This window comes from Rousettus aegyptiacus, unplaced genomic scaffold, assembly GCF_014176215.1.
Source record: "Rousettus aegyptiacus isolate mRouAeg1 unplaced genomic scaffold, mRouAeg1.p scaffold_m13_p_10, whole genome shotgun sequence".
NCBI lineage: Eukaryota > Metazoa > Chordata > Mammalia > Chiroptera > Pteropodidae > Rousettus > Rousettus aegyptiacus.
In genome coordinates, this window is record NW_023416285.1 from 180,515 (window position 1) to 208,430 (window position 27,916).

Sequence of the window (27,916 nt, forward strand, 5' to 3'; positions counted from 1 at the left end):
CTTACTTCGGGCTGGAAATCTGTTACCTGAAGTACCCGCAAGAGCGTAGGGGAGATGGTGGCCGGGTGACAGCAGGGTGACCTCACCGTGCTGGTTCTGACCGCGTCCACACCACGCTCGCTGTCCCTGCCCGCTGCAGCCCTGACCCTCACAGCGCTCCATGACCACCGCCCGCCGGGATGGTCACCTCAGTGACTCTCACCTTGGCTGCGGAGCTTCATTTAACTGGGTCCAGTGTTCGGTCCCCGGGGTTCGGTGGGCACCGTGCGTGAAGTCCCAGTGGATGGGTGGACAGGCGGTGCGGTCCTGTGTCTGCCTGGGGTTCTGCAGAAGGACAGGGCGGTGGGAGAGGCACAGACAGATGCACATGAAGGGGCTCTCCCAGTGGGGGCTGCACAGCTTTGTGGGGGCGGAGACCAGGGGGACTGTGGGGCTGTGCCATCCGATGGCAGGGGGGGCGGGTCCCTCCCAGGCCAGGGGCTCTCTTGGTTCTGTCTGGGCCTCATGGGGGCAGGGACGCCCACCACTGGGAGCACCGCACAGATGCCCCAGGGAGATGTGAAGCCCAGGGGGCTGTCAGCGTCAACATGCAGACTAACCGCCCCAGATCACTGGCACGGTCAACACTTGTGGTCAGAACCTGAATGTTTAAAGCTTGAGTAGTGTACAGCAGTCTTGAAAATGCAGGAAGACTAAGCTAGAAAAAGGGACAAGACGACCAAACTGAGGCCAGAACCGTGAAAGGCGAGTTCGGTCTAAACTGACTTCGCAGCTGTTACTCCGTCTCGATGTCGTCTCCTCGTCTCGGAGGTCGAAATGCTGACTGGAGCCACAGGTAGACGCTGGAGGGGCATGCAGGGCACGTGTTCCCAGGGAGCGGCCCCTTGCCGGCCGCCTCGGGCAGATGGCAGGGAGCTCAGAGCGGGCCGTGGGCCGCGGGGACCCGCCGACGCCCCAACCAGGTGACCAGGGGAGAAAGCGCAGGCAGTCCCGTGTGCCCGAAAACACGCCCCTCCCATGAAACCAAAAGCGCCATTGCAGGAAGCCGTGGCTGCGTCCCCCAGGAGCGGCGCACTGCGCAGCCGAGGCCTCCGCGCCGAGAGCGGGGGTCTCCGGGCGACCTCTGTTCCCAGGGACAGAACAGCCGGACCCTTGGCGGGCGGAGGCCGCCGGCTCCACGGCCGGCTGCGGCGCAGTGCGCGGTGAGGACGCGGCCGTGGCTCCCGCAAGCTTGGCTCCCTGCGCCTCCTGCCGCTCCCGGGCAGCGCGACTCCCCGCGCGGCCCGTCACGGCTGAACTGCCTCTGGGTTTTAGTCCCTCGTACCCAGATGGGCTGGTCTTGCGTGCATTCCTGCGACCTCAGGGTATTAGGGTTCTGTGAAAACAACGTTGCTCGTTTAAGAACATTTTTAGCCAGAAGCCTGTTGAGAGGTGAAAGGGACCGGCCTTCGCGGGAAGTGGCCCCGCTGGGACGGTGCTGGGACGAAGGTCGCGCTCCCGCGAGCGGGCCGTGGCTTCACTGAGACCTCGGGGAGCATGACTGCCCTGCACCGTGAGTCCTGGACGGGGCTTCTGGGGACGGAAGTCGACGCGTCCATCGTCTGCAGGGCTCCGGCCCCGGAGGGCGAGGGCGCAGGTCCCCGGGGCCCGCGCTGCTCTTCCCAGCCCTGGCCGCGCTCATCCCCACACCCCAGCCCCGCTGCAGCAGCCGGAGGAGCCGTGCACGCCCCCCTCCTGGCGACGTGGCCCAACGGCTCCCTGGCCTCTGGTCACCCGCCTCCCTCCACAGAGGCACCCTCGGCGGCACCGTCAGCACCCGCGGGGGCCCGGTTGCTCCCCGCCGTGGGGCGCTTGCCCTGTGACCTTCCGTGGCGGTGGCCTCGGCACCATGGCGTGGCTCCTTTGCGTCCGAGCTTTCTCCAGGGTCTCGCAGGAGATTGCTCGCCCTCGTCACAGAGTTCTTACGTACCTCTCGCCTGGTTTATGTCCCGTGCTGTCCCCTCAGGAGGTGGGGGCTGGCCCACGTGTGCACTGGTGACCTGGGAGTGATGCCAAACCTGTTCCGAGGTCCTGGCTGGGTCCTCCTGGATGTCCACAGAGGTCACCGTGTCCCGGCAGACACTGCATCTGCCTGGCATGCACCTGCTTCGTGTCCTGGAGCTGCTGCTCCCTCTTGGACCTGTTCTCTATTCGGATTTCCTCTCTTTTTACTTGATGTCCTTTTTCTGTCCCAGGGTCCCACATGACATTTAGTTGTCACGTCTCCTTAGGTACCTTTTAACTGACAGTTTCTCAGACATTCCTTGTTTTTGATGACCTAGACTGTTTTAAGGGGCACAATAGTTATGTCCTCGGATGTTCCTCGGTTGGGGTTATTCTGTTTCTCTTGTGGTTAGATGGGGTCGTGGGTTTCAGGGGGCAGGGAGAGCACAGAGCCCAAGAGTCCTTCTCCACGTGACCCATTAGTGACCTTGACCTCCTGGAGGTGGCGGCTTGTCAGGGTTCTGCACCAGTTCCTCCCCCACCCTTTCCACTGGGCTCTGGAAGTCATGGAGTGCTGCCACACGGCATGGGGGTTAGCGCCATCTCCTGGTGGACACAGTGGCTGCAAAATTATTTAGAATCCTGCACGGGAGATTTGTCTTCTCCCCATTCATTCATTCATTCATCTCTATCCCTGTGGACTCGTGGAAATTTATTCTATACTTGGGTTATAAGCCACATGACTTTATTTTGCTGTCAGGTTGTTTCAGCTTTGGCCAGTGGAAGTTCGGCCACTTGGCGCTGAATCCTTTTGTGTCTGTCATTCAGCGTTTCCTGGCTTCCAGGCTCATCTTGTGTATGCCTGCGCCATCAGTGAATTTCTCCTGGTTGGCGAGTTTTGATTATTTAACTTTATTTCTGTTCATTGTAAGAGGAATTAACTATAGGAGCAGAATCTGCACGGAGTGTCATTTGTCCATCTTAGTCTGACGTTCCAGCCGGGCTCAGTCCCTGTTCTTCGGCCTCAGTCCTGGGCAGGTAAGGGAGGGGGCCAGATGGTGTGGTGGGCCGTGTCCCCTCTTTCTCACCCTGCCTCCAGGCCTTGGTGGACACGTGTGGATGGAGGCTGACTTCTGGCTGACAGACCCTGGAGCCTAGGACTCCTGGGAGAGAGTCAGGCTTTGAGTGCCTGGACACAGGGCACATGCCTTGCCACAGGCGAGCCCTGCAGCTGCATGGGATGCCCACACCAAAAACTAAAGGTCAGGACTTGAGTCAGCCTCCAAGGCCGGTTAATAACATTAACATCTGCTTTTCCAAACAGCCGTCTTTGCACAGGGCACTCTGGAGGGCAGGGGGCAGAGGAGTGGCAGAGCTGTGTCCCCCGGTCTCCTTGCCATCCACCGGGTCCCCCGTTGCTGAGTCTCCTCCTCCTACAGCCGGGAACTTCTGCTAGGCCCTGTGGCCCTGGCCCATCCCAGCCAGACCGGGTCCTTTCTCCTGGCAGTCTAACTTTGCCGCTGCATAGCATCAGTCTCAATGGAATCCCTCGAGGGTGCACAGAATTGTTATTTGTAGAAATCAACCAAACTTCCACTCCCAGGCCTCATCCTCTGGCGCTGAGAGAAATCGCCCCGGGCACCACTGGGGCCAAAGGCCGGGGACCAGGCCTGAGTGGTGTCATGGGGACCTGCAGCAGGGAGGCCCCGCCAGGCCCCACGCCCGGGAGCCGCGGTGCGAAACGCGCGGGACTCCGGCTTTAGGCTGTGCCCACCCACCCTGAGCCCAGGCTGCAGAGGAGACCCCAGCCCCTTCCTCAGCTCCTGGGGTCCTGCACGATCCAGCGAGGCTGCCGAGATGAGCACGGACGACTCACATGCCGCGCCCCGCCCCCCCCGCCCCCCCCGCCCCCCCCCGCCCGCTTCGGCATCTCTCCACTTTCCATTGGACAAGATTTGACCACGTGACCATCTCGGAGCCAATAGCGGCGGCCTACCCCGCAGGCGCTGATTGGCTCAGGCAGTGGCGGTGGGGCGGGGCCTGAAAGGATTCCTGCCTCAAGGCCACGCCCCGACGCCCGGCCTCAACGCCCAGCTCCAGGGCCGCTGGTCTGCGGTCCAGCTCTAAGGCCGTTCCTCGAAGCCACGCTGCCGTGTGGCCAACACTAACTGGATATCACAGCCCCCAGACCAAGCCCAACTCCGTGGGGCCTGCGCCTCACCTGCAACGTGACCCCTCCTCTCCGACCTTCCAGGAATCGCTGAGACAGCAGTGGATCCCTTTCCAACGTGGACAGGTGGCGCAGACCCAGGGTTCACTGACCCCGCTGGCTGCGATTGTAGACAGCAGGATTCGTCTAGCTGCGGATTAGCAGAACTAGACAAATGGTCCTTAAATTAGTCATGACAGCCTTGACGGTTAAGTGGCTCATGACTCAAGAGGAGACAGGAAATGGAAGCAGAGCCCTGCCTGGGGCTGGCTGTGCTCAGGGACCAAAGAGGTCATCAGAGCCGGGCTGCAGGGGACCAGCCTGCCTAGTGGAGGCCGTCTCTGGAGGGTGCCCAGCACCAAGGTGTGCTCTGCTTTGTCAAAACAGAGTAAAATGTCCTGAGGGAGTGTGGCCCAAAGCAAGCGACCAGGCCAAGGCCACAGTCAGCTGGGGCCACGGGCACTGCTCCAAGCACCTAGGGCAGCTCCTGCCTCAGGGCCTTGGCACGGCTGTTCCTCTACCCCAAAGGCTCTCCCACCAGAGGCCCACGGGGGGCCCCCTCCACTCTCCCTCAGGGTCTCTCTGCACCCCTCAGAGGTGAAATGGCAGCCTCACCATCCTTCCTGTCCCCTTATCCTGCTGGATACCCTCCGCAGGAAAAGACACCACTGGGCTTCGGGGTTTGTCATCTGTCTCCTCCCGCCGGAAACAGCAGCTCCAGGAGGAAAAGGTGTCATCCCCAGCGCCTGGAGCTGGGCTCTGTCCCTGGTCAGGCTCAGTAAACACCAGGTGAGCTAATGCTTTCCTTGGGGCCTCAGACACCAGCGCCCAAAGCGTCTGGCCAGGGTGGAGGGAAAGCACAGCAGGTCACCTGGCACATCTAGGTAACTGCTCAGGCCCAAGACGGTGCTGCTGGGCTGTGTGGGGGCAGGGTAAAGGGGCCAGATGGTGAGTGCCTTTGTAGAGCAGCCCACAGAGCCCAAAGCCGCCAAGCTGGTGACAAAGGCTTCCGTGTGAGTTTTGGATCGAGGGAAGGTGAACAGCTGCTCTGTCCTCAGCAAGTGGAAGGCACACTGAGCAGCTTTGTAGTATTGGAGGCTGGAGCTGCACCCACCCAGGTAGCAGGAGCGGGATGGAGACCCCCCTACACACACACTTGTGCTCAAGGAGCACATTCAGTCCCAGATGCCCCCCAGCCTCTGAGGCAGAGGCAGAGGGGCTGTGGCGGGCTCCGTAGCAGCCTTCAGGAAGCAGCTTGATGGGGAGGGGGAAAGGCAGCAAGGGCAGGGGCGAGTGTGGCCTTGCTACTTGCTTGCTGGACAGGCTTTGCCGGACGCTCCCTGTGCATCCCCAGCCAGCAGAGGGAGGAACATCACAGGTGACCCAGGCTTGCCACCTCTCTAGAGAAAGGCACCTTGGGGTGGGCTTCAGGCACGGGAAGGACATGTGCAGGGTCCAAAAGGGAGACAGCGGGGCCGTCCTCTGTGCCAAGCAGGGCCCATGAGCATCTTGTGGGTCAGGCCTCCGCTCAGATGGGAGGGGGGCGCCTGAGAGGCCGGTTTGCATTCTAGGTAGAGATTACTCTGGCCAGGGCCCCTTAGGGAGAAAAGGTCAGAGAGGTGAATCTGGGTCACAGCCGTGGGGAGCCCCAGCTGGTGCCCCAAGGAGCGGGGAAGGTGCTTCCTATTCGACAGGAGTCGGGGTGAGCGGGGTCTGGGCCGCATGGCCTGGAGGGTGTGGATCCTCAGTCTGACTCGGCAGCGCCTTCCCGGAGAACCGGGACTCTGGAGAGAAGGGCCACACAGTGTGAAATCACTGTGTTGTTTATTGGCTGTGATTCCATCCGGAGAGAACACACGCGACGCCCCGACATGCAGGAGGAGGCGCAGGCGCAAGGACAACGGACAGGCGGCATCCGCCGTTTACGGTAAGCTCGGCTTCTCCGGGCGCCCCATGCGCTGGGAACGGGATGCGGGGTTTCTACGAGACAACGCCCTGTCTGCGCGGAGTTGGCTTTTTAAAGTGTGAAAACAGGCATTTTTAAAAGACATGGACCCGGGAGGAGTCAGGGCGCAGGACGCGAGGCGCACAGAGGCGGCGCGGGGCGAGGGCGCGCGTCTTTGACGGGCGGCCGCGGTTAGTATTGCAGTCTAATTGTATGGCTTCTCTAAACAGCGATGTAGGGCCACGCCCCGGGCCGCAACAGGAGGACACGGTGAATTTCTGATGTGGACAGAGGGCCCGGGAGGAGGCCCCGGGCTTTCGGTCAAGATAAACTCCCCCAATACGTTAGACCTCATTTACCTGAGATTCAACACATTGTGATGCAAATTAAACAAGGATGATGGAAACGGAGGGCTACGGGAGGCCCAGTGCGTCTACCTAACCCGCCGCCTCAGCTACGCGCGCCGGTGGCCCCAGCGGAGGGGCCCAGGGACACACGCCTCCAGCCGCGCACTCAGTCCTGCGGCCCCGGGCCTCCCGCACAGCTCCGGCGGGGAGCGGGGGGTGGGAGTTGGCTGGTGAGAGCAGGGCACCGCCCGGTACAGGACGAGGTGCCAACCAGGGAGAAGAGTGGATGGGCCGGGCTGGACCTACACTCAGGGCAGCGTGAGTTACAGCGGGTGTGGGAGACTGCGTGTGCCACACTCGGGGGAGCGAGGATTTCCCCCGGTCGTATTGCTTTGTTTCCCTTAGCTTAGACAAGGGCCGTGGCATTCACGAGAAGCAGAGCCTTCCGGGGGAGGGGGCCGAGACGGGGGAGCAAAGCGCAGAGACCGCGGCCGGGGCACGCGGCGGGTTCAGACGGAGAGGCGGGCAGCCAGCGGACGGGCTGATGCAGAGACCCGGCGGCCGCGTCAGTGCGGGGGGCGGGGCGCCAGGGGGCAGGCGGACCGGAGGACGGGGCGGGGCTCCCCACCCCGGCCCCTGCGGCTCGCCCGCCCCGCCCCCTCCCACTATGGCTGTGCTCCTGAGTGTGGGCCCGGACGGGCGCGCACCGAGGGGAGGTCGAGGGGCTGGCCCTTTCGGCGGCTCCGGCTCAGGCGCCCCTGCGTGGCGGGGAAGGGCGGGGACAGTGAAGGGCGGCACAGGCTGAAGGGGGGTCCAAACCGCCCGCGGCCAGAGGAGCACGTGGGCTGGTCCCTGGGGGTTGGGCGCCCCTCCCGCGGTGGTGGTGGCGATGGCAGTGCGGGAGGGGGGAGGGTCGGAGGCTCCGAGGCGCGAGGGGGCAGGGGCGGATGGACGGAGGACTATGGCTTATAGTGGCGCTGGGGGCTGCACTCTGCTCCCGACATCCCTTCGGGGCCTCGGCGGAGGGCACGGACGGGGTGTGGGCGAGGGGCGGCGGGGCGGGGTCCAGGCTCTGCGGCTGTGCGGCGCCGCGGCCTTATTTCTTGAACATGTCCTGCAGCGGCCCGGGCAGGTACTTGATGACCGTGTCCAGGATGCTCTCGTCCTCCTCCTCCGGCTCGTCGCCGCAGCCCGGCGGGATGGCCTTCTTGGGCCGCGTCAGGCTGCCCTCCGAATTGGCCTCCATGGCGGCCTGGGCCTCCGCTTCGCGCTCCTCCTTCTTCTTGATGCCGTACTGTGGGGGACAAGGCAGGGTCAGGAGCCTGGGGGGCTGGACCCCAGCTACGCAGGGAGATCGGCCCAGGGGCCTAGAGGGGCAGCGCCTGCGGCTGGCGGAGGCGTGTGCAGGAGGCGTGTGCCGGAGCCCACAGGACCCCCGGGCGTGTGCTGGGAGGGGCGGGCAGGGTGCCTCTCCCTGAAGGAGTGCCAACGCCCGCGGCCCCTCTGGGTTAGGGTTGGGGGGCGGAGCCGCGCTGTCCTCAGCTGGCCTGGGGGCCAGGCGGTGGTGGCGAGAGCCCATTGCTCCGCTGGTGAACGACGCCATACAGCCCCGATCGTTGGTGGGGAGACAGGTGGTCACTCCCTCATGCCTGGCCAAGTCTCCCCCAACACGGTCATGAATCTAACCCCTGCAATATCACTCCGCACACGCCGTGGGCAGCTGGCGGAGCAGCGATTCCAGTGGTCCCTTCTGGATGGACGTCCCAGACGCCCCCTAGGTGTGCCCTCAGCCAACACTGCTGGGCACCTTGGCGCCCCCTACTTCTGATTTCTTATGTGTCCCGGCCCCCCACCCTTACCCAAATCTCCCCTTTGTAGTGCATTGGTGTTCTCCCAAAGTCTCTGCCACCTGGAACCTCAGAATGTGACCTTATTTGCAAACAGGGTCTTTGCAGATGTAGTTAAGGGCAGAATAGAAATGAGACTGCTCTGGGCCCTAAATCCAGTGTGTTTCCTTGCGAGAGAGAAAAGGACAGAGAGGAGAAGGCCCTATGGAAAAGGAAGGCTGGGAATAACATCCCACAAACCCAGGACTGCGGGGACCGCCGGGAGCCCCGGAAGGCCCCGGAGGGTTCTCTGCCACTTTCAGAGGGAGCGCAGCCCTGAGTTTGGCCTTCAGGCCCTCAGAACTGAGAACGCATTTCTAGGCGATGCGCACATGCCCTCCGTGGACCATCAGCACCGGTGCCGGTGAGCCTACGGTCACTGAGGCCATGAGACCTTAGGGCTGTGGGAAAGGCAGGGCCAAGGTGGCCCTGTGGGTTTGGGGGGCTGGTCCTCCATCTGGGGTCAAGCTCAGGACCTACCCAGGCTGCTGGAGGGGCACCCTTGGCTCAGTCCGAGGTCAGTCATGAGGGCAAAGAGGGGGCACTGGGAGAGCTCGTGGTGATCGGTGATTACTGATCAGACTGAGGGGGTGCTGAGGGGCACGCGAAGGTGGGATTGCCGGCCATCGCTTTGGGGAGGGGGCGTTTCTGCCCAGGGGGAGGACCCTGCACTGCTCGTCTCTCCTCGGCCCCTCTGGTGGGTGGGGGGGAGGCTGGCTCGCCACAAAGGCCCTTCCCCCTGCTTCCAGACTGGGGGTAGGGGTGTGACCAGAGCACAACCTGGGCCTCCTGGGGTGCCTGCAGGCCACTGAGGAGGGGCATGAGGGTCGTCTATGCATCCTAGGCCCAAAGCCCCTCTGTGCCCGGGACAAGAGGCGGAAGCGCTTGGGCAGGCCTGATGAGGGGTGGGGAGGCCTCCCCCCCAGAATGACCTGGGCAGCAGGACACTGCCCAGAAGGCCCTGTACAGAGCACTAACGCAGGTCAGCTGAGGGCACAGAGGGTGGGCAGTCCCCGGGGCTGGCACCAGGAGCAGCGGCCCTTCCCTGGGGGCCCCTCCTCCGGAGCAGCGGCCCCAGGGCACGGAGGGTTGGGAGGGTGTTTGGCCGGGAGTCCTGGGGTGCAGAGCGTGGGCGGGGAGACATGCCACCAGAAACGAGGTCAGACCAGGGAGCGCTTCCCTCCAGCCAGGGGCAGGAGCCCCAGCCTTCTCCCAAGGCACAGGTGTGCACACTGCGGGGACAAGCGCAGGCCGGACCCAGGAGACGACACCGGGACACCCACGTAACACAGAACACCGGGCGTCGGCCTGACCAGAGACGGGAGCCCAGGGGGGTGGGGAGGGTCCCTGTCTGCAAGCAGTGCTGGGGCCCTCCGCTCTGAGGTCCAGGAAGGAGACCCGGTCCAGTTGCCCCACTGAAGCTCAAAGGCTTTCTGAGGCCCAGGCCACTCTGGGCTGACCTGAGGCCCGTGGTCACTCAGCGGGGGCAGGGCTCCTGAGCTGGAGCCCACCAGACCCTGCCCGGCTGTGCTCGCTCAAAGCTGGGCTGAGGCTTCCAGGCTCCAGAGACAAACGCCCAGCCACACCCGGTCCAGGAGTACATCGACAACTGTTCATCAGAGACACTGCCCACCCAGGTCCCCGGGCATCCTCCTCCACCGCTGAGACGCACCCTGGTGCTGCGAAGAAGCCAACGTGGCGCCCACTAGCGGTGAGAATCTGTAACATGAGCAAACGACTAATAATCGGCAACCACGCCCACACCTGTTACTATCTGCGCGAAACTCAGACCGAGCATGGAGTGATCTCAGGGGCTGTAGGGTCCGGAGTGCGGGGTAGGGGAGGGCTGGGACCCGCCAGCCTGGTGCAGGGAGGAGGGTGGTTCTGACTCGACGCTGCGCAACTGGACGCTGGAAGCCCGAACCTCGCGGTGCACATACGGATCTGAAGGTGCCTGTGCAAATCAGGAAGTACGTCTGCAAACCGCGGGCGCAAATGCCCCCGTCCCTTCCGACCAGGGCTCGCGCGCATGGGGACGGGGGCACCGCCCACCAGCCCCTGAAGCGAGAGTCGTGCTTGTCCGCTTCCGCTCCGCTCGTATGAGGTCGCCAGGGGAGCTGGACGCCCCGAGCACGCATGACCCCGGCCGCGTCCCTTGGCCCCCATCCGATGGGGCCCTGGACCCGGCAGCTCAGTACCCGCTTCTCTGAGCAGCCCCACCAGGTCTGGGGCAGTACTCCGCACCCGGGGCTGGAGGAGGACTCGCGCGACAGACGGACCTCGCGGGAGCAGGGCGAGCAATGCTGGGAACGCCGCGGGTCAGGACCGGCGGCAGGTGCCCGGCGCTTAGCTCCCCACACCTGCCACCAGGGGGCGCCCCGCCCTCGCCAGTCAAGGGCGCAACCCCTCCCACTGCGCTTCCCACTGCGGGACAGGGTAGGAGGAGTTGGGCACCGCTCTGCCGAGCTGAAGGCTCTTCGAAGGGCGGACCGAATTCTGGAGGCTGGAGCAGTGAGGCCAGGAAGACCAGAGCTCCAGCCCCGCGAACACCCCGAACGCGTCAGACACCCCCTGAGCTGCTTCTGACCCAGGAGTGGGGGAGGACTCTCGGTCTTTCTTTGTCTCTGTTTCTGTCTCTCTCCCCTCTGACCTCCTCCACCGCCCCAGCCCCTCCTCCCACCAACACAGAGCCCGCGGCCACATCCCAGGTGGGGTCTGCCTGGCGGTGCACATTTCCTGGCTCTGCTCCAGACAGATTCCTGGCCAGCAAAACCATCCCTGGGGAGGAGTCGAGAGCTGGTGTCACAACGTAGTCGACCTGAGCTTTCCGCAGGTGCCCAGGAAAGGCATCCAGTGACCCACAGTGGGACATCCGCTGTCTGTGGGGCCCTTGTGGGCTCGGACCTGCAAGTGCCCCACCTGTGCTGCCCCCTTTGGGTGGTCCTGTTCTGCATCAGGCAGGATGGAGCTGGCCTTTTGCTGGGTACACTGAGGCAGAACCCCAGACTTTCCCACCCTGCAGCCCACGTGCCTCACTGGGCCAGGGCCAGGCACCATGGAGATCCAGTGGGGAAGTCTCACTGCACCCCACCCAGCCCCCGGCTGCAGGCTTCATCCGGGGCATCTGGGACGCCCTCAGAACCCAGAGCTGAGGGCATCGGGTTGCCTGCCGGGAGGACCCAAGCAAAGCAGTGCCTCCCCCAAACCAAATCTACCATTTGGACCCAGTGACTCCGGCCAAGTGCCCTCCACAGGGGAGGCCCAGCCTGGCATGGGCCCCAGGGTCGCACCCAACCCATGAGTGGAGGACCAGCCGCCTTCTGTCAGGAACAGGAAGGACTGGGGACTCCACGGAGGGCACTCTAATCCCGGGACAGCCTGTGTGGCAGATATGGACACCTGGGGTGCAGTGACCCCCCTGAAGGGACCATCCGAAGGTCTGTGCAGTGGAGCCGAGCAGAGAGAAGGGGAAGAAAGAGGTTCCACGTGGCCCCTGCCAGGGAGCCTCCCTCGGTCCACAGCCAGCTGGGTCCCCCGTACCCCGCGCCCAAGCTAGGAACCGCGATCTGCAGTGTGGGGGTGTCGTCCCAGCGTGTGCCCCCCCCCCCGCCCCCGCGCCCCGCCCCGCCGTCCACACCTTGTCGCGGATGCCCTGCCGCATGGCCTCGCGCTCCGCCTCCATCTTGGCGTACTTGGCCTTGCGCTCCTCCTCCTCCTGGCGCAGCGCCTCCTGGCGCTCCTCCTCTTTCTTGGCTGCGTCAGGGTCCTTCTCCTCGTCTCCCCCGAGCATCTTCCCCATGTCTTTGGTGGCCCCTGGGAACGGAAAAGCCAGTGAGTCTGGGCAGCCCCCACTGCGGGTCGGCACTGCCCAGACGGAAGACAACGCCGGCAGCGATCCCGCGCTGCCATCGGTTCTGGCATTTTCTGCCCATAGAGAAAAACGTGGCCTTTGTGTGTGTGTGTTGGGGGAGGGGTGCGTGCACAGGTGGTTTGTAAGAGAAGCACAATTGCATGTGCGTGAGATTGTGCCGTGGGGGGTGCGTGTGCGCGTGCACGTCTGTGTGCTCTGGGAGGCGGCTGGTGTGTGTCTTCTCTGGGTCCTGTGTCCAGCAGAGGCTCAGCCTCCGGAAGGTGGTGGAAGGACTGGCCAGACACATGGCCTAACGGGCTGGGGAGCGGCCCGGAAGGCGTGGGCAAGGCCCCTGGCGCGCAGGAACTGGCGGTGGCCCCGGCATGCCGCTGCTGGAGGCTGCATGCGGCAGCACCAAGGCCCTAATTTTTCCGCTGCGGCAGCCGCCACTTTTCTCATGAGTTCCTGATTCACAGGCGACAACAAACACCTCCCCAGACGCCCCCTGTGACTCGGCCCACAGGACAGAGCGTGTAATTACAGCCTCGCGGTGCGGCGGCTCGCAGGGAGCACAGCGGCCAGAGGCCAGCGCTGCAGCTCCGCCCACCTCAGCCTGAGGCCCCTGTGCCCACGCACCTCTGCGCGCCTGCAGGAGCCAGCCAGCCGCCCTACCGCCCTGCCCGCGGGGCTCCCGGTGCCTGCCATCCTCCTCCCTGTCCTCGGCAGGAATCAGTGACCGTCCGGCCAATGCCCTCCGGGCTCTGAAGATCTTGCCCCTCCCCCTGTCCCTTCGTGACCTCTCCAAGCACTGCCCATGGCCAGCGGGGCCCATACCTCAGGAGTAAGCAGGAGCAGGCCGTGCACAAGAAGCCCGGCACCAGCCTGTGTGGGCACTGCCCTCCGTGGTCGGGGGAAGGGCCCCTCCCGGCCTGCTCAGAGGGCCTGCCCTACACCCCCTGCCCTCCGCACTCAGCAGCTCCGTGACCCGATTCTCCATTTCCACGTCCTTGGTGTTCTTGGTACTGTGGTGCCACTCCGATACCACACAGGTCTGTGCAACACTGAACCTGGAGAGGTCCCCTTGCCTGCAGGTATGTGTCCCAAATGCTGCCTTGCTGCTTACTCTCGGAAATGACCCCCTGTGTGGACAGAGGGAGTGGTTTGGAAGGCTCCCAGCTGTGGGTGGCTGAGCTCTGGGCTGAAAACTAGGTGCCCGTCAGGCTGGGCCAAGCCTATACTGCGTGGGCCCTCCTGCCCACCAGAAACCACTGTGGGTCTCAGGGTGTGGGGAGATCCAGGCCAACTCACCACCGCTGTCACCAAGGCACAGGGAGTCCACCTGTGCCAGGTACTTGGCCAATGGCACAGATCCAGACAAAATGAGAGCCTCAGGGTCAGTGTTCAGCCACATATGCACAATTTTGCCAAGGAGATTTTGGGCCAACGACTCAAGGGAAACTGGGTCATAGAGTCGCTCTACACTCTCCTATCTGCTCCCCAGACAACTATGCCAGAACCTATCAGTCTCCTGCTGCTACAGCCATCTCCTGCAGGTGTGGCTCCCGCAGGTGTGGCTCCCACAGGTGTGGCTCTCGCTGGTGTGGGCAGCGGCTACAGCCAGCCTCGTTCCAGGCGGCGCCTCCCCAGCCTCCCCGGCCTCCTGGCCGCCTGCAGCACCAGCGGCTGCTTTCATGTCAGCTTTTCTCACCACTGGAACAAGCTCCTTCACACTAAAATGAGAATGACCAATAGCACTTCCTTCTGGAAACTGCAGGTATCTAAAGTGGAGGTGGATGAGCCATCTCATCCATATCTCCCCTGAGACAGAGGGCCGGGGGGAGGGGCTGGAGGGGCCACTCAGCTGGGGCTGGGTCCCTGAACCTGCTCCGCTCATGCCTTACACGGGCTATGGGTCAAAACAGGCACTTACTGAGCACGGACTGTGCCACCCTTGGGTGCTTGCCCAGAGCCCTCTGGCTCTGGGTGTCAGGGCCCCCAGCCCCACGGCTGTGCTCTGGGCTGGTCCACTCGGCAAGGGGGGTCAGGGAAGGCCAGGGAGGGACTAGCCCAGTGGATGGGCAGAGGGGCAGCTCTTGAGGCAGGGTGACCTCTCCCAGTCCAGGGGTAGGAGGTAAAGTCACACGTGGGGCTGTCTGCCCCTGTCTGAGCAGACCTCGCTCTCGGGGCATCCACAGCTCCTGCCATGCATTGACGTGCCCGGGCCCCGCATGGCTGGGGTGAGACTAGCAGCGGCACCTGCATTAGATGCTGGGGAGGCTCGTTCCCGGGTCACTGAAGCCCCAAGTGCCATTGGCTCTCCTGGACCAGTAGCGGGGGGGTGGGGCGCAGCAGCTGCCAGCCAGGTGTGCCTGGGGGTCTCCTCCCTGCTCGCCACTCTTCACCCCATCCCCACTCCTCTGCGCACGCGCACAAAGCCCTCCACCCGCAAGCAGAGAGGTGCTACGCACCGCCTGTTTACAGATAAGGAAACTGAGGCAGTGAGCGCTCCACCTGGTGCTCAAAGCCCAAAGGGACCCCCAAGCCTCCAACTGCAGGAGTGGGTGAGACCGGCTGGGGTCCCCCGGAGTCCAGCACTGGCCTCGCCACACTGGTGCAGAGGCGGGGTATCGTGGAGCCAACCCACCTCTTTCCTCGCTCTCCTCTGAGGCTCAGCCTCCTGGTGAGGAGTAGGGAGCAGAGCCTCAGGGCAGCTGGGAGCAGATGGGGCTGGCGCAGCCCCTGCCCCACAGGCAGATAAATCTCTGGGGGCACAATCGCAAGACTAAGTGGGGGCACCTTTCCCCCGGAGGGCGGTACGCAGAAATCCACTGGGAGCTGGAGGGCCACTCGGCACTGTCCACGGAGCACGCTGGCAGGAGCGACGGGTCTGGGGGCCGCCGCCACCCCAGGTCCGCATCCCTCACTGCCCCTGCCAATTGTGCAGTCCTCCACTCTGCTGGAGCCTGAACGAGAATATTGCAGGCGCCGGGAGGACAGGTCAGGGGCTCAGCTGTGCCTCCCATTTCCTCCCACCCGCGTCTCCCCAGACAGGGTCTCCTGGGAACCGCCTGCTCACAGTCACCCCCAAAACCGGGAAACTCCGTGTTCACTGCATTATCCATAACTGATATGATGCGTATTTAAATAATACGTACAATAAATCTGATTTTTAAAGCTTCTTTTTGAAATAACCTCTGGTTTACGCAAGAGACACACAGTTTGTGCGCAGGGCTCCTGCAGCCTCGACCAGCTTCCCGGAGCGTCGGCCCCAGGCCCCGGGCGGAGGCGGTGATGCCGCCACCGCTACCCCCCTGCAGACTGCACCCGGGGCCCCCACCTTCCCGCTATCGTGGTTTTCTGTTTCAGGGTCTGGTCCCAGATATCACATTGTACTTAGGTTAAGTCAATATTTAAAAAGAAACATTTTTAAAATTTGAACTAAAACTATGGGAAAAACTATAAAACATAATGAAAAACTAAAAAATGCCTAAATAAATAAAGACACTGTCCTGTTTGTGGACTGGGAGACAGTAATGTAAAGATGTCCATTCTCCCCACACCGAGTTACAAATAAACATAATTACAATCGAACTCCTGAGTGAAAAAGGAAATTCTGAAATCCAACAGGCTGAGGGCGGAGCATAGAATGGCGAGGCGCCCGGGCGGAGCACAGCCCAGGGCGTGCAGCCCACGACACGGCGGCGTGTGGTGCCGGGCAGACGAGCTGGCCCGTGCATGGTGGGAGGCTGCGCAGTGGACAGGAGTGGACTGCCGACCGGAGAGCGTCTCTATGCAGAGGGGAAAAGCCAAACGTCGACTTGCTTCACACAGACTAGTGCAAACTAGTCCACAGAGACAGCAAATGGATGGGCGTGGCCAGGACAGACTGCGAAGGGCCCCTGGGGACGATCATGGTGACGGTCAGAACTCCGGGAAACGCACCCTTCCAAAAGTGCAGCCTTGTCAAATTTGCCCAACAAATGAAAAACCATAGGCCATCTTCCCGGATCACAGTCTAATCAAACTACAAACAAATACTAAAAAAATTATGAGCAAACCCAGAACTGCAGAAGTTCAAGTTTTAGAAGTATGGACCTAATTAGCACTTAAATTGAAGGGGAAATAAAAACTGAAACTGTAAAAACTCTAGAAAGAAATGAAAAATAAACACGGTATATGTGAACTTAGGGTCCATGGATAAAGCTGTTTTTAGAGGAAAAACTATAGCCCTAAATTTTCAAGGAGAAAATTATAAAGTATAGAAACTTCATTATTATCTTTACAATTTTTAAAGGTAACAAATAACCCAAAATAAGGCAGGAAGAGAGAATTAATAAAGATAAAAGCTATAACTGAAGTAGAAAACAAACAAAAACAGCGAACGGGTAAATCCGTTTACGCGCTGAGGGCGAGAGACGGCGCGCACGGCAGCGGCCGTCCAGCTCCGTTTTGGCGGTTCCACGGAGTTTCACGAGGAAATCAGATAGCGAGTATTACATTGAGAAAGAAGACACCAAATTGTCTCTCCTCGCCACCGTCTTGCGATCATATGTCTAAAACCTCGGCGCCCAGTGAAGGCGGGCCGCAGCCGAACGGTGTGTAAAAATTCAGCAGCGTCACCCCGCACTGCCCATGATGAGCTCGACCGACACACAGGGGGGAACAACGCTTCGTTCACAGCAATTCTAAAAGGAGAAAACACTTGGGAATAAGTCTGACGGGGACACCCGCGGAGCCGCTCGCAGGAAGGGGCGCCAGGCCTGGGCGCGCGGGTTCTCCAGGGACCAGCGCCACGCGCGCGCGCGCGCGGCCCCAGAACCCGTGCGAGGGGCGCGTCTGGGCTGCGCTTCCGCTCTACACCCCTCTGACTCCCTTTCTTTTGGGGGGTTTGGTTAAACTAAATCCGTGCGGCGGAAGAAGCGCTGCAGGAGCTATGGCCATTATAAAAAAGCAGAAACAAACAAACAAAAAACCTGAAACAACACGCGCGGGCGGGACTTGGCGGGGGGTGGGGGTGCCTCGCGCTCCCGGCGGGAACGCAGACGCGGTGGCCGCCGGGCGCGCAGCGTGCGGGCTCCGCACGCAATGAAACGCGGACCTGCGCGCCAGCCGGTGAGCCCCGGCGCACCCCGCAGACAGCTGCGAGCGGCCCCGGAGCGGAGGGGGGGCACGGAGTCCACCGCGGGACGACGGTAAAGCTCATGAGGCCCGGCCACGGTGGAAGGTGACTCGGCCTCAGGCAGGAAGGGCGCTCTGACACGGGCTGCACCGCAGGCGGCCCCCGAGGACGGCAGGGGAGTGAATGAGCCACACGCGCGGGACAAGCCCGGCGCCACTCCGCTTCCGCGGCCTCCAGCGGGGAGATCAGCAACGGGCGGCGGGGCGGGGCCGGGGGTGCGCGCCGACCGCGCAGAGCGGCGTCTGGGGACATGGAAAGTCCTAGGCCGAGCGGGCCACGCAGCAGTGCGCGTGCCCTGCGGCGCTGGGCAGGGCGCCCGGGAGCGTTTCCCACGGCAAACTTCACGCTATGCGCGCTGCATCACGACGAAGAGCTCAGGGGCCAGGCCGCAGACACCGCCACGGCGAGACACAGCCCGGGGCGCTGCGAATGTGGAATCTCTCTAAGGACAAATGCGTGAGAAAATGTGACCCAGACCACAAGATCTGGGAACCGGAGGCACGAGGCCTCGCTCTGGCCAAACCCGAGGTGCCGCCAGTGCCCCAGGGTCCCTGGAACACGCAGGTCCCCACGTAGGCACGCATGCGGGGCGCGCCTGCGCCTCCCGGCTCCAAGGAAAGAAAAAGGGCGCGGAAAGAGGCGTGAGTCCTGCGGGCAGCGCGGCCCACTCTGAGCGCGGAGCCCGCGGGGCCAGGAGGGGAGGCGTCAGGAGTCCGCGCGGGGAGGGCGGAAAGAGGCCCCCCACCCCCGCACTCCGCAAGCGCTGACACCTGGGCAAACTCGAAAGGAGGCGGCTTTCTGGAAGACATCATCGAACACTGAGGACTGCGTCTGAGAATTCGCAGGCAGATTCTTTCTAGCATTCAGGAGCCGGATAGTTGGAATGATATTTCTACTGTTCCGGAAGGGAGGGAACAGGGAATTCTACACGTTGTTTGTGAAATCGGGATCAGAATGACGCCCAAAACCGGGAGGGCGCGGTGGCAGCTGCACCAGAGACAGGAGTGCAGTGGGTTCCTGCAGAGTCTGCGCAGGGAGGTGCCGATGGCTCCCACCGGCAATGCCCATTCGCCTGGCTGTAACCGTGGAGCAGGCAGCCAGAGGCCCGCGGGGGCCCCTCTTTCTGCAAGGCTCCTTCTCCTCCAGAGGGAGGCCCCCTGGCTGCTCGGACCCGGCCCTGCCTGTCGCCCTGCCGCCGCAGACAGCCACAGTAGAGGCTGTGGAAGCATGTGGAGGACCGGGCGGCGGTGAGCGGGCGGCAAGCCGGAGGCTCTGTGAGGGAGGGGTGTGGTCCAGCGCCCCGCTCCCCCATGCCTACACCAGCTGCTGACGTGACCACGGGGGCCTGGGACAGGGGTCTGTCCGCAGTCCGTGCCAGAAGACTCACTGAATGTCGTAGGTGACCGCAGTGAGCACATCTCTGGGGAGCACTCCGGGAGCATCTCCGGGGACACATGCCCGCAAGGACTCACCTCCAGGGTGACCTCAGAAACGAGACACTCTGGCTACACCTCACCATGGGCAGATTGGGCAGAGTGAGGCCTTCGCCCTGCCTTGGCCAGCGTGGGGGCCATCCGTGACCGTCCTCAAACGCTGTGCTCACCTCCCGGGGCGAGTCTGTCTTGGTCCCTGAAACCGATGTCCAAAAGGTCCTTGAGATGGAGCCTTGTGAGACCACGGTCACCTTGGGGGGCTGACTGTCCCCCCAGTCATCAGTGTGACCGTGCTGCCCCCCAAGTGGGTCTGGTCAGTGAACGGCACCGGGGCCCCGGTGGAGTCGTGTGAAACTCGGCTGGGTCTGCAGGCGGTGCTCCTTGGGGATGGCCTTGAGGGAAGCCAGGAGTGGCTGACGATGAATTTCAGGCAACGCGGTGTCTCGATTTCCACCTCGCTCTTTAGACTTCATGATTTCAATTTCCCGCCATGAGCATTCACTATTTCAATGATAGGGGAACGCACTTTCTCGCTAAACATGAATTTGTATCACAGTCTCTTACAGAACTGAATGCAAAGGTCAAAACATGTTTTATGTATTAAGGAAACGGGCCGCAGTACCGACGCTCCGGCTCGGACGCGTGTGCGCGCAGCAAGCACACGCGCACGCGCAGAACCCTGGAAAGGCCTGGCTGGGGCTCAGGAGGCACAGCGCAGGCCTGACTGTGACAACTGGAGCTTAAGTAATGTTTCTGAAGGGCACGTAGGTCCCAAAACACCGCAGGGCTGTAAAAAGAAAATTCACTCCGTATGCTAAGATAAAACGAGTGAACAGCAAGGAAATGTTAAAAGGCAAAAGCTCTGATGACAGGCTAGACGAGGCGTGTCCGGCCGTCCCGCAGGCGGAGCGGAGGAGCCGAGCATCCGAGGGGAGGTAGAGCGGCCGCCGTCCTGGGCCCAGCAGCCCCCACCGCCGCCGGCCAAGGTCAGGCGCACGCGCGAGGACTTGGTGCAGTTCTTGCTGGCACAACAGAGCCCACCGCTTCGCGAGTGTCACCCCGAGGCCCTGGGCGCGGGCCTCGTGCCTGCAGCGCGGAGGGGCTCGTGGGGGTCACGGCCCCTGGCCTGGATGGAGCCGCGCCCCGCCGCGCGCACCTCCCCGATTTTCCGCGGTGCTCCTCTAGCTTTCCCGCCCACTCAGACGAAGGTGCCAAAACCCGCCTCCCGCGCCCAGAGCACCTCCTCCCTCCCCACCTCTCCTCCCGTGGCTGCGCAGACCTGTGTCAGGGCCCGGGAACCTTCCTCCTGCGGAGAACAAAGCCCCCGGCCCCGGCCCGGGCGGCAGCAAACGCCGCCCGCCCGCCGCGGGGCTGCGCTGCGGCCTGGCGCCGCCGGCCGGGCCGGTCCTGCCTGCGGAGCCGGCGCCAGGCGCAGGGCGTCTGGTCTTGGCTTTCCGGAGAGGACAAACGGAGACAGAGGCGAGATGAAAACGCCAATTAACGAGCCCACGCGGAGCCGAACCCGGCGACAGATGGCGCGCCGCCGGCGTCCGGGACGGTTGTAAGCCTCGCGCGCGCGCCCCTCCATTCAGCCGCTCGGCGCTCGCCAGGCCGGCCCCGCCGGCCCGCGGCGATGGCCTGGGGCGCCGCGTCGCAGCGACCCGGCGCCGAGGCGGGGCCCTCCGGGGGCCGCCCGCACGCCCCACCCCGCACCTCCTGGCCCCAAGGCCGCCTGAGGTGGAGCAGGGCCGGGCGCTGCGCTGCCCGGGGCCTGGGGACCGAACCCAAGCCCCTCCCCAAGGCCCTGCGATGCAGCTGGGGCGGCGACGTCACGGGTGCGTCGCGGGGACCCCCACGTTGTCTCACGGGAACCAGGGTGCACAGCAGGATCTCAGAAGGGCCCCCTCCTCCGGCTGCTCTGCTCTGGTTTGGTTCAGAGGCCTAGGTCTCTGGAACCGGCTGCGCTGAGGTCTGCCTGTAGTTGGCGCTCATTTTAAACTCCTGAAACTGTCCTAGATGCCCTGGTCCGTTTCCTGTCCCAGCGCTAAGCCCAGGACGTCCCCTGGTGTTAGCACGAGCTCCGCATGACCACGACAAATGCTTCGAGTCGGACCCACAGGGCAGAAACTCGGGGGTGGCATCTGCCCCAGTGTTCACGTCCATTTGTCCCCATGCAGGGCCGAGGCGAGCGAGCCCAGGGTGCAGCTCAGTCCCCAGGGGCCTCCCTCCCCTGAGGGACGAGCAGTCTCCCTAAGGCGTCCCCTGCCTCCCAGAACCAGGGGTGGGCAGCGCCTCTCGCCGGCCGAGCGTCTGCGGGCCTCCGAGCACATGTGGATCTTCACCACCCACAGTCGCCGGCTGCCTGCAGAGGGGGCGCCCTGCCCTCTGGGGGCTCAGAGCCTGGGGTCTTGCACTTGACAATCCCCAGGTTGGTGGGAGCCAGGCACGCTCAGCCAGGTGCCAGTACCGCCCCCCACCTTGTTTAAAGGGCGATGTCCACCCCCACCCCACCCCTCGGCCTGTGACGCGTAATTGGAAGCCGCCAGCGAGATTTCACAAACACGTTTGCTGCACAGATGAAGAGGTGTCCCTTAGCCCCTCCCTGCCCCCTGCCATTCCGCTACTGTGAGGGGCAGGCTGCGCACGAAAGGCCCCCTGGGCTGACGGTGGCGCAGTGAGAGCCTCGGCCAGGTCCTGCGGTGCTGCCGAGCGGCTCAGCCACCTCCCGACTCCTCCCGCGCGCGAGAAACACGTCTAGGCCAGGCCGTCCCGTCTGGCACTCCGTGAGCTGAGCCAAAGCCCCTCCCCCAGAGCAGAGCCCTCGAGCTTCCCGCCGGGTCTGCCGCCCCCTCCTCCCTCCGCAGCACGGCCACCCCCGCCAGCCCCCGCACCGCCAGCCTCCGGGCGGACGCCAGGAACTGGCCTCGCCCGGCCAGCGTGCCAGGGAGCAGCACCAGGCCCACGGGCGCCACCGAGGAGCAGACGGGGCGGGGTGTTGGTGCGGACAGCCCTCCTTCGGGGCTGAGACAGGATGGGGATGCCCGGCGTCACCCCGCTGTGGCGCCCCAGCAGTGGACACGGGGGCGGGGACAGGACCAGCTGGGGCCTCAGGCTGCCCGCACGCCCTTGACCTCAGGTCCGAGGAGGCGAGGAGAGAGCGGGCCCACGGAGCATGCCTGGAGCAGCGTCCCGTGGCCGCAGGCACACAGCCTCCGCTGTGGTCATGGAGCCAGCAGCGGGGGTGGGGCTCGGGCTGCTCCATGCAAGCAGGTGCCAGGCCAGGGAAGGTCCCCAATGTGCCCCTCGGGGCCAGCCCGAGGGGCTCCCGGCTCACAGAGGGGACCCCCACCCCAGCCTGGCCCACCTGTGGGAGCCCTCCCTTCTCCCAGACCTGTCCTGGCCTGCACACATCTGGGGACCCTGGGGCTGTACCTGTGAAAATGCTTCTCCTCTGTCCATGGAGTTCTGGGGACAGCGGCCTGGCCTCCCACACGCCCCGCTGGGCACTGTCCCAGCTCAGACACGCAAGCCTAGGGCGGCGGCGGCTGGTCCCCATCCTCTCTGAGACAGACCAGACTCCCTGCTCCCAGGACAGGCCCCGGCCAACTTGCCACAGGACCCCGTCCACGCTGACCAGGCCACCAAGAGCCACTGGAGGCCCCCAGGGAAGAACAGGGCTGGGCGAGAAGACACCCTCCCGGGCTTGGTCCCTGGGGTCCTGCGATGTTCTCCCTCGACCCTCCTGCTGCCGTCCACACCTGCCAGACTCAGGCCCCACAGCCCCCGGGCCCCTGCACGTGCTGCGGCCCAGTCTCGGTGCCATCCTCGGCGCCCACCTCAGAGGTCCCTGCACGGCTGCTGGGGACCTGAGCGTGTTCTGCACACGGAATGTGTCACCCCGAGGCGGAACGACAGGACAGCCAGCCGTGGACCAGGTCGGCGGGGCCAGAACAGCTGGGCTGCGCCCGATTTAGCCGATGAGTCTGCAGCAGCCACGCTGACCTGACAAGGGCCCACGCGCCCAGGTGCAAATATAGCTCCCGGGCCTGTGCGGCAGCCCAGCCTCGGGCAGCAGCATGTGCCCCAGGTTCTCCCCTTGGCCTGAGACCCTGCCGGTCTGGGCAGCTGTGGTCCGAGCGAGTGCCTGGCCGCTTTGAGGGGACAGGTCGCAGGTGCCAGCAAGAACTGCCACCAGACTCTGCCCCAGAGTCCCTCTCTCTCGGGGCTCAGACCGGCTCCCACAAACCTGCGGCATCTAGGCAGCTCCTGCCATCTCAGGGAGAGGGGCCCTGCCAGCCGCCTGTCCCTCCCTCTGTGGTCCCCAGCTGCCCACCTGCTTTTAGAGAAGCGGCTCGGTGCCAGGAGTCTCGGAGAGGTCACCAGGCAGTCCTGCTGGCCTTGCCGACAGCTGGGCCCCACTGCTCACCACCCATGCCAAGGACAACCCTGTCCCCACACTGCAGACTGCAGCCCACCCCGACGGCCCCCTCCCAGCCTGTGTCCCCCATCCTCCCTCACTGCCTAGGGCAGGCTCTTGTTGCTAAGATGACTCTTGGTCACCTCCTCCCCCTCCCTGGTGCAGCGGCTGCCCACAGGGGTCTGCGTCCTGCTCCCAAGGGACTTCATGGTCCCCAGAGAGGCAGGCTCAGCATTCACCTAGAGAAGCCACTGGAGGCGAGGGCCCTTGGCAGTGGCAGAGCTGGAACCAGCTGGTCCAATAGGGCTGGGCCGCAGGGACTGGCAGGGTCAAGCACCCTGTGAGGTCACAGGCTGGCCTGGGGCCTGGGGTTTCACAGCCAACTGGTCTGCACCTTCTGAGTGGACTCCCTTGAGCTTGGGCCAGGCCCGTCTATGTGCCTCATCTCGCCTGGGCCCGGCCTGGCCACGGGGCAGGTGTCTGGTTGCTGGGGTGTGCGGAGGGGCAGCGGCTGCTGGCGGAGCAGTGACCAGATGACCGGGGAGTGAGAGGCCTCAGTGCCATGGAAAAGCCGGGGCAACCCTCCTGGCAAGTGGTCAGAGGGCCCGGGAGGGTGCAGGGACCCCATGGACCAAGGGCAGGCACCTCGTCGAGGTCTGGCTGGTCCGGGATCAGCTGCTCCTGGTCCAGGGCGGACAAGGCCCAGCAGTGCGTACCCCACCTGTCCGTCTGTCTGACACAGGATGCCCAGTCCTGCAGCTGCTGTCCCCAAGGGGCCTCACCTCGCAGCCTCTGTCCCCCACAGAGGCTGAGACACGGGGTCAGGGCAGATGAGGTGTTGGGAGGTGCATCCTCGGTAGAGGACTTGCCCCCGCAGCCCACGCAGATGGCCGCCAGCTAATGAGGCCGCATCCGGCCCGTCCCCGGCGCGGCTGAGCGGAGGCTGCCTGGGGCTCCTGACAGGCCCGCTGCCTCCCCACTGGGCTTCGTCCTCTCTGGGTGTACGAGCGTGTGCCTCTCCGGCCGGGGGTCTGTCTCGGTCCCCGTCCGCTCTGCTCCTGTCCGTCTCTCTCTCCGGCCCCTGCGCTCTGCTCTCCCACCGCTCACCCGTTTCTCAGGTCCCGGGCCTCACGAGCTGCTCCCCCAGCCTCTGGGCCCCGTGCCCGCCTGCCCCAGCTGCCCTCCCCGCCGGGCTTCTCGCTCCCACGCCTGTCTCCCTCTCGCTCCCACACCTTCGCCTCGCGGGTCCTGGGGCCGTTCTGTTTCCATCTGAATCTTGGTCTGTTTCTGGGCTGTATCCTCTCTCCAGCTCATCCTCGGCCCATTTCTCCAGCCGGTTTCCTCTCTTTGAGGCTCCGGTTTGTCTCTGTCCTTCCGTCTGTCTCCCTGTCCCCCATGCCCATTTGAGTGCCCGGGATGGGACAGGAACAGAAAGCAGGTGGGCCTTGCTGGAGCTCGGGGGCAGCCCCTGTCCCAGCGGAACTGGGACAGTGAACGGGGGGAGCAACACCCAGGCAGGGGCACCCGGCGGGCCGCCCCCTCGCGGCTCCCCTGTCCTTCAGGAGCCCACCATGCCGCTGCTGCTGCAGGAGAAACTTTGGGCTGACACGGAACAAAGGGAGTGCAGGCTGGCAATTACCCAGCTAATTTCAGCCGTGTAGACAGCCAAATCAGATATTTCGGTTTTCTTACAAGCCCACCTCGGGGCCTGAATTAGCTGCCTAATTAATTATCTGTACCAGCCTGGGGCTGGCTGGGTGGAGCATGGACCCCTCCTGGTGCCAGAATGTCGCTGGGCCCTGAATCATGTCCCGGTGATGTAATCATTATAATTAGACTCAACCTGCAGCCTTGACCACAGCATCTCAGGGAGTGTGGCCCCGGGCCAGGCCTAAATGTCTTCTCATTTAATCAGTGTTGAGCAGAACGTGGCCCACAAGGGGGTCCTGTCCCCGGTGCAGAGGCCCCGGCTGCTCTGCCCTGCCCCTCATCCGGGCAGGATGGCTTCCCCAGCCTCCCGCCTCCAGCCGTAGCTCCCAGTGCCTTCTGACCTCACAGCAGCACCTACTAAGGCCAGGCTGTGAATGGCACCGGGTCAGTGTGGCCACGGAGGCCATGGTGAGCGGCAGGCAGGTGCTGGCTCCCATCACAGCAGCTGGGGGCCGGGCTGGCCAGAGTGCCCTCCAGGGTGCATCGGTGCCAGTGCGGGCCTGGGCCCAGTCCCACCCCCTCCTGGGCCAGGGTCTCGGGCTACGCCGACGGTCTTGAGCCAAGTGGGCTCTTCTACTGGGAGTCGGCGTGGTCAGAAGGGGGGCCCCCCCACACTGCCTCCACAGTGGGGCCGGGGCTCACAGCTGTCCTGGACTGCGCCTCTTGTGCTGGTGCTCGGCCAGCCCCAGCCTCCCGCGTAGCTCGCTGCCCCCACCCTGTTCTCGCTGCTGAGGCCACCTATGGGCTCCACGGGCCCTACCAGCAGGATTGGCCCTTGGTACCCCTAAAACCCACGCTGGGGTGTCCCCCGGCCTCACTGACCACAGCACCCCAGCACGCCCCACCCCCGGCCCGCCCGCTCTGCCCGGAGAGGGGGCGCCCCGCGTGCCCGCGTGCGGCTGAGGACGCAGGCTGGTGGCAGCTCGCTCTCCTACCTCCCAGCGCCTGTTTCATCACAAACTCCATGACCGCGGCCTTCACGCCTCAGCAGTTCCTCCCGGTCTGAACTCTGGTGCACGTGTGGCCGAGCCTCTGCCTGGGGGAGAGCAGGCGGTCACCACCCCGGCCTCCCTCCTCGCCCTGCCTGCTGCCCAGAGCGGCAGCCCTGAGCAGCGTCTGTATCCTGAGGCGTCACTTGCTGGGCCGTGACACTGGGAGGGGCCCCTGTGGGGGGGCCTCACCCCGCAGCACACCCCGCCCTGAGTGAGCCAATCCCAGGACCCTAGCTGGATCTGCTAAGGGGTCTCACCCCGCCCCTGGGGGTTTCGAGGCCAGCTTTTGGCTGCTACTGCAGAGATGGGGGGCGCTCACAATGTGGGGGTGCACAGCTCGCAGGAAACAGCCCGTGAGAAGCAGGGGCAGGCCCAGGGGTGTTTGAAGGTGACTGGCTCTGCTGCCACAGAGGGCAGGGTCCACCTAAGACACAGGGTAGGGGACCCTGAGTGGGTACCCCTTCGGGGAAGTCCCTGTAGCTGCTGGAGGAGGAGTGTGGGGAGACCAGGCTCTGTCCAGGGGTATTCAGGGTCCACTGCCACCCATCCACTGCAGAGATTAGGGTGGGAGAACTAGGAGGGAGCCCAGTCTTGAGGGACAAATGTAAATGGGGGGGCAGAGCCCCCACCTGCATCTGCATGGGTGGGGCGCTCCTGGGTCCCTCACAGCGGGAACTCGGGAGATGCTTCCTGTAAAATCAGCTGCAGGCCCCCCCCCCCCGCCCCGTCCCGGACAGTGGGGTCTCTCCTGGCAGGGAGACCCAGGGCCCTGGGGATCCGCTGTTTTGTGGCGTTTCCCCGCTCCTTCCTCTTTAGGAGACCCGCGCGTGTGCGGGCTGGGGAGATGCGGCGGCGGGAGTGCCCCCTCCCGCGAAGCGCGGGCGCACAGGGGCGCCCTTGCCGCAAAGCGGCTTCTCTTCCAAACTTCTCCCCTGGCTGCTGGGGGAGAGAGAACCGCAGGGCCCGCCGCAGAGAGGTCGGGGTGCTGCTAGAGCTCCCCCAGGGCCCCGAGCCGGGCTCCCGCCGTCACCGCATCCCCGGCTTTGCGGGCGGGCGATTTGCCGGGCTCCGCTGAGCGGCCTTGGCGGGGGGGGGGGGGGGCGGGGAGCGCGCCAAGAGAGAGAAGGAGACGGAGGACGAGGGCGGGCAAGGGGGGACGCGAGAGGCCGGGGACTCGGCCCGGGAGCCAGGCAGGGGCAGGGCGCGGGCCGGGAGCGCGGAGGCCGCTTCAGCACCGCGCCAGCGGACAGCGCCCGCCGGGCCGAGCGCGCGCCCAGCCGGCCGGGGAGCGGCGGCCGGCGGCGAGGGGGCTGCGCGCGGGGCGCCGCTTACCTTCCCCGGGCCGGGGCGCGGGCGGGCGGCGGGCGGCGGGCGGTCAGCGGCGGAGCGCGCTCGGGCCGGCCGGGTCCATGAGGCGCCCCGGGAACTGCGGCGGCGGCTGAAGGGCACGGCGAGGAGGGCGCATCACACGGAGGCTCCCCGCCCCCCGCCCGCGTCCGAGCGTGACGAGGAGGGCGGGGCCGCGGCGGCCCGGCGGGCGCCTGCGGGGGGCGGGGCCAGGGCGGCGGAGCCGCGCCCCCGTCCGCGCCGCAGAGCCCTGCGCCCGCGCGGATTCGGGGGGGCCCGACCCGAGCTCTCCGAGCCCGCGCGCGACCCCTGCCCGCCCAGCAACTCAGAATCGCATAGTCGCCTGGTCCGCGCTCCTCCCGCCGCGGGGAGGCCTCGCGAGCGTGTGCGGGACCAACACGCGCGCGACCCCCGTGGTGACAGTCCTCGTCGGGCCTGGGTGCGGAGGGCCCGTGGCTGGGGGTCGCGGCTCCCCTTCCCACTCCGCTTTGCCTGGGCTCGCACGGGAAGGAGTCCCCGACCGGCCAAGTGACCCTAAGCGCGCCCGCGACCCCGACGCCGCCGCCTTCGGGCCTCTGCGCCCCGCGTGCGGGAGTGTGGAGACCCCGACTCCCCACC

General features: G+C 64.7%; 1 protein-coding gene across 1 annotated transcript; it reads right to left on the bottom strand.

Annotated features, from left to right (window-relative positions):
• Window positions 1-5,743: 5,743 nt before the first annotated feature.
• Window positions 5,744-27,330, bottom strand: CPLX1 (complexin 1). The gene is made up of 4 exons (XM_016159343.2): window positions 27,284-27,330; window positions 25,895-25,995; window positions 12,008-12,183; window positions 5,744-7,778 (listed from the first exon to the last, which is right to left on the bottom strand). The coding sequence occupies exons 2-4, from the start codon at window positions 25,923-25,925 to the stop codon at window positions 7,581-7,583; spliced, it is 405 nt and encodes a 134-aa protein (XP_016014829.1). The 5' UTR covers window positions 25,926-25,995; window positions 27,284-27,330; the 3' UTR covers window positions 5,744-7,580.
• Window positions 27,331-27,916: the final 586 nt, after the last annotated feature.